The 6,294-nt window shown below is 38.2% G+C and overlaps 1 protein-coding gene across 2 annotated transcripts in view; it reads right to left on the minus strand.

The window, feature by feature from the left end:
- bcam (basal cell adhesion molecule (Lutheran blood group)) overlaps positions 1-6,294 on the minus strand; it is a 51,310-nt gene that overhangs the window by 5,760 nt on the left and 39,256 nt on the right. The window contains exons 11-14 of one of the 2 annotated variants that reach the window (XM_035671942.1): positions 5,764-5,888; positions 4,814-4,955; positions 3,689-3,712; positions 1,063-1,204 (exon numbers count right to left, since the gene is read on the minus strand). In XM_035671942.1, coding sequence (XP_035527835.1) covers positions 1,063-1,204; positions 3,689-3,712; positions 4,814-4,955; positions 5,764-5,888 — 433 coding nt within the window. The remainder of the gene's footprint in view (positions 1-1,062; positions 1,205-3,688; positions 3,713-4,813; positions 4,956-5,763; positions 5,889-6,294) is intronic. The other variant, XM_035671943.1, reaches the window with a different exon arrangement.

Below are 6,294 nucleotides of genomic sequence, written 5' to 3' on the forward strand. Positions count from 1 at the left end.
ACATTTACTACCCCTCCTAATACTGTTTATTTACCACAACATGACTGATGCATATTCATTGCTGTTTTGACTTTTATGCACATTGTTTTTGACATAAAGAAGAATACTGGACAGATTAAGAGATCATTTAACTTCTAACAGTTTCTCCCAGTTTCTCTTAAATCAATGGAGTATATTGTAACTATGTTTAAGATTTACAAATCTAATATGAGATAATACGGCTTTTTCTGCTAATTAAGATATCCTTATCCTGCCTGGCCTTAATTTTCAGACTGTAATCTGCATACTGATATGAAAACACTCAAATCAGGAACAAAATTTATATTTGATTAGATTTTCAATGTATCATCATAAATTGATCAAGTTCATACAAAGTTTGAGTCTGAGGACGTTTCTTCTTCATGCTGCACAAAATAAATGGCAAAATGGCTTATTTTTTAATAGCAGTGATTAATCAATCAACATTAACATATTGATCTTCATATTTTACACACATTGTGTACATGTATGCCAGTTGTACCAGTACAATAATGCTGGCACAACTGACTGTTGCGCCAAAATATGGGTTCTTTGGAAGATGGGGAAAACCAGCATGCTGCTTGGCACAATGTAAAGGAGTGGAGCTATCAAGAATATTGGCAGAAAGTTAAAGAAAGCAGCTCTGTTATAATTTTACTCTGATACTGCTAGAGAAATTGCCATGTTCTTCTTATCCAAAAGAGAGAGTGGCTTTATTTCTTGGAAAGCACACATCTCTAACTTTCATTTCTGTTGGATTGATTTGTTCATTTATTTATTGAATTTATTTTATGTGTAACATCTCTCTCTCTCTCTTTATTAACCTTTATTAACAAAATTACTTCTTTGAACATTGCTATTTTCTTTGTAGAGCCCCTAATGAATCTAATTTAGAATTGTTTGTTTCTCATCTTTTTCACGAATAACATCTTACAAAAAGCACCACTTTATATATTTTACCTTTAGTGGTTATTGAGTTAGATAAGGTAATCACTGCCCACATTAATTCCTTCATTCCCCCTTCATCCCCTCCTGTGTACTTACACTTCCTTCTTGTCCTTCTTGCTGCAGGGCAGCTTGCTCTTCTTATTCAGGAAGTAGATAAGGGCCACCAGCAGCAGGAGCAGCAGAACACATACCACCACGGCTATCACCACCCCGCTGGAGCCTCCCTGCTGCTTGTCAGCTACAGCGCCGCAATGGAGGGACACATGGAAGGAGGAATGGAGGGATGGATAGTGGGGTGGAGGGTAGGTGGGATCGAGGTGGGTGGAAGCGTGGAGGGCGGGAGGGCGAAGGATTGATCACAGTGGAGGAGGTGGGAGGAAGGTGGAGGGAATGGGGAGTTTTTGATTTGGTGGTGGTAGGGAGAGGGGCATCATGAGGGGTGTAAGGAGATGGAGGTGTTTGATTCGTGGAGTAGGAGAGAGGGAGGTAAGGGGAGAAAAATAATTTAATTTGGGGAGGGGAGAAGAAAAGATGGGATAGGGAGGGGAGGATGGAGAGAATAGGGATGGGTGGGGTCCAGATGCAGACAACAGATGGATTGATGGGTGGGTGGAGAGGAGAAGGAGTGGGGGGTGGGTTGTGGGGTTAGCCCAACTTTTGAATGCAATGACTGAAAAGTAATGGGACCCAACAATGGGGCCTGTATCCTCATAGGTAATACTAGACAGCTGACCAGAGCCAGAAAACAACATTAAACATACTCACCCATCCACTAACACTTGTATTACTATACTTGTGAGGACATGACAGCAAATTAAAAATACTTATTCCCGATTGGCTAGTTCAACATTTTGGAAAATTCCCATGTCTGCTTTCTTGCCAAGAGTTAGATGAGAAGATCAATATCACTCTTATATATTTCCATTAAATATACAGCTGTAGATGGGTAGTTTAGCTTAGCATAAAGACTATAAATGACGAAACAGCTAGCCTGGCTTTGTCCAAAGGAAAATAAAATTGTCTACCAGCACCTCAAAAGCTAAGACTTTATCTGTAGTTTGTTCAATGGTTTTACAGGGGATTATGTGATGGACTATTTCTTGGCAGGGCGCAGTGACTTCCTGGAGTCTACACTAGTTGCCTGGCAACCTCACAATTATGACACGACTCTTCGTTCTGGTAAACCATTAAAAATCATATAATTGATGATAACCATAGTAACAATACTGTGTAACAGTACAGTAACAGTGCTTTTCTCATGTGTAACACCTCAACATTTCTCTCTTTAAACTGTGATATGTGGCTGTTGGCATGCCATGTCCTGATATAATACAAAATAAAGAATAGGTGGAACATCTTGCCTCCACCTTGTCCTTTATTTTCTTATATCAGGACACCAAACATTTGCACCAAAATGTTTCTTTTGTCTTTGAATCCAAGTCGGCCATTGTGGGAACTTCAGAAATAACTAAATTATTTTAGTTTTAGAAAATCAATAGGGCAGGATGATCCATCAATTAAATGAGAAAATAATCAGCTGATTAATCGAAAACAAGTTTTGACAGACATCGAGATTCCAAAAACGAATATAAAATATACGTTACTTTTTTCCTCCAAAAGTTCTAATTTAAAGTATGTCCTCTCAACTACAATAATACAAGTACGGATACACAAACACATTAGCTCTTGTTAACACAAATACATTAAAGGGCTAGTTTGGGTTTCTTGAAGTGGGGTTGTATGAAGTACTTACCCATAGGTTATTACCCGCAGAAGACAATTTGGAGAGGCAAAAGTAAAGTGGTAAAAATGTTCTTAATATAGCATGCACTTAAAATGATGTTGACTTTATTAAGGTGGAAGTTTTTTATGTGATTACAATTTTTCTTCTGACCCTGTATTCAGCAGTGCATTGCTCTACTTCCCTGCTGGGACTCCTTTCTGCTTCATCAAATTGGGGGAATGCTGACCACTGTCTTACTGTAGGTAATACACTGAGTATGGATACGTACTCTATACAACCCAAACTATTCCTTTAGCCTGTGTGTGCACACAGACATCAATACACACACACAGTGACTTACAGTTCTAGACGAACGCCATACACATGTCAAGAGGGTTAGCGATACAGACCTGACTTAAGCACAGGGTTTCCAGAAAGCAGCACTTTGAGAGAAAGAGAGTTTCTCAGTCTCATAGCATAGCAAGCCAACAACCACAACACAGACACCACTCACACAAAAACTAAGGTTAAAAAATCCTACACACAGCACCCCGGCGAGTAGAAACGACGAAAAGGAAAAGCGAGAAACAAGAGGGCAGTCGGAAAGAAGAGGAGACCACAAAGGAGACACAGTGAAGAAACAAAGTGTTGAAAGGAAGGAATAGAATAGAATAGAATCCTTTATTGTCCCCAAGGGGCCACAAAAAAGTTGTAGTAGCATCCACAAAATATAGGACAGACATCATACAAAGGTGACAAGAGAAGAAGAATAACAATATACAATATCCACAGTGTTCGGTAGCAAGAGGGCAAATATACAAGATTACAGTACAGCGGAGGGAGTTATGTGTGTATGTGTGTGTGTATTTGTGTGTATGTGATGGAGGGGCTGGGGAAAAAAGAGGTGGGTGGAGGGGGGATTTCGAAATTACAGGGTCTGTACAATAAAGAGTCCTGAGAGAAGTAGGGAGGAGAGGAGGAGAAGGGAGAAGGCTCTACCTCTGTCGGCTGAGTTGTCAATTGCTGCAAGAAAGGAGAAAAAAGTAGAAGAAGAAGAAAGAAGAAAGGGTTTAGTTTGCAGGTTGTGGAGCTGTTAAAGGAGCAAAAGAAACCTGGATTCAGCTGCACCCGGAATTTGTAAATCTATTGTGCACAGATTGTGCATAAAGTCCCTCTTAAATTCATAGCAGCTAATTAGCTAGTTTCAAACTAATGATACACCAAATCAGATTATACCATTAAAACTTAAAGAGCCAGTGTGTAACACACTGGCCCTTTAAGTTTTAATGGTATCCCTATGTAGATAAAAACAGCCTAAGGTAACAAAAACACAGCGATTCTTATTTTCAGGTGATAATTGACTAATGAAAACATAGTTACAAATATTATATTCCATTTCTTTTATTAGATCCTCCTAAATGTTAATGAGACGTCTTAGCTACTAATGACTTTAGCAACTGTAATGTGTTATTGGACGCTCTTTAGCGTCACAAGCCTTAGTTCCAAAACTGAGCTTAAGTAGCCAAACGATATATTTAACTTAACAAGGTATACATACATTTGTTAAATGTGTTTAATTTATATCTGCTTACATAGAGAAATATATGTTAAAAAGTTATTAGCAATTTTGAAAGATTGGAGAAATATCTGATTATGCTAACCTAGATAATATCTGGCATACGTTTTGAGAGTATAATATAAAATCTTCCTAGTTCACATTATTATTAAACAGCATTTTCTCAAGTGACTGGCTTTGTTGACCATCTTCCATATTTCTTTTACTCATAGATTAGCGACATAGCTTTGTCAGTTAGCTCACTTAACTACACAACAGTTTGGCCTACACCTGGCAGTTACTGGGTGTATATATAACTAACAGCTAATCTCCACATACGAACTCGTTTGTGTGGTGCAACCTGTTTTAATTCAGTGATGCTCAAATCTCCACTGGCTAAACATTTTACTTCATTTAATAACTAGGCTGACTTTCAATTTACAAAGAGCTGGTGCAGCTGGCTCAACAGCACAACTCTGTATCATAACTAAACATCAAAAGCCTGCAGTGAAAGAAACATGAAGGGAGATAAAGAAGCATCAGCGCTTCTAACATCTCCTGCCACTGACCTCTTTTGAGAGATACCAAGAAGGCCTTGCTATCTGTTCCGTGCTCATTGGAGACCTCGCAGGTCACCCCGTCCTTCATGACCTCGGCCGTGGCTTGTAGGGTCACGGTGCTCACCACCTTGTTACCTTCAACTGATACAGACTGGCAGGAACGATGGAAGAAGGACAACAGAGAGACAAGACGTGAATTTTTACATATCCCCTCATCGTTTCTTGCCTATATTTTAAATTTGTGGCACATTTTCCTCTTAATATATTGCACTGATTCATTCTTTGTCTTAACATGTCTGGTTCCTGTACTTTTGCACACACTATTGATGCTATATTCTATAATTCTTCCCATGATTCTCATTTATAAATCAAGAGCTGCTGCTACAAATGGTCAGTTGTGTAAGTTTAAATATCGCTCATCTTTGATCTTACATACATCACTATTTGCTTCTGAAATGATCCAGTTTTTCAGAAGGTTCATAAAAATTTTATCTAATTTTATCATTTAACTTTATATAATATTTCAATTATGAAGCTGTATTCCACTTGTAAGTTGCTTTAAAGTTGCTTCGTATGGGATTTTCTTTTCAACTATATCACATCAATAAGAAATATTAGAATAAAATATTACTTTCCAAAGCCCCGCAAGCTATTTCTATCCCTCCTTTTTCTATTGCTTTTGAAGTTTAACATATCAGCCTACCAAGAAGAAGATCTTAAGATGTTATGAAAAGTCATGTTTCAGACCCAAATGAAAACGCTAACAGTGATAGCTCTGTTTGTTTAGAATACAGCTTCACCTCTTATTATTCTAGTTGTAGTTCAAGGAAAATAGCCATTACATCTGTTTACTTCCTGATTCCTGTAAATTGCACACTAGGAAAAGAAATAGACCAGGTCACGACATGTCAGCTTATATGGTATTTTTATGTGTGTTATGAGTGTTTTTTTATACAGACCTCTTTTCCTGAGGGCTTCCAGGTGAACTGAGGGGCGGGAGAGCCATAGGCAGAGCACTTCAGAGTCACCATGTCTCCTTCCTTCGCCACCTCTCCAACAGCGGGAGTCTCAATCATCGGCTTTCCTGGAAAAGGAGTAAGAAAGCCAGTGAACAAGGGTTTAGTAAACAAACAACAGCAAAAGCTCAAACACACGTGCACACAGACACATACACACTGTAAATACTTTTAGGCTGGTTCGATTTAATAAGATAAGTTCCCCTGCTGTCTTAAAAATGTGAGTTAACAGAGATTACTGCTATAGGGACAAACATTTATAATGGTTTACGTTGTTTTTATTATTTTGAAAAGCAACAACATGTATAAAAGACACACCAAGTCTCTCTGGAAAGTTTTTAATCTCTATGCATGCTTGGTTGTCTGTTAACATGATGATCACGTTCCTTTATAAACCTAATTTAATTGTAGGACTTCAAGTCAGAAGAACTTGTGTACATTAGAAATTTGAAGTTGAATTAACTTGAAATTAAT

The sequence above is a fragment of the Morone saxatilis genome, unplaced genomic scaffold, assembly GCF_004916995.1.
Source record: "Morone saxatilis isolate NCDOM2014 unplaced genomic scaffold, NCSU_SB_2.0 Contig24, whole genome shotgun sequence".
NCBI lineage: Eukaryota > Metazoa > Chordata > Actinopteri > Moronidae > Morone > Morone saxatilis.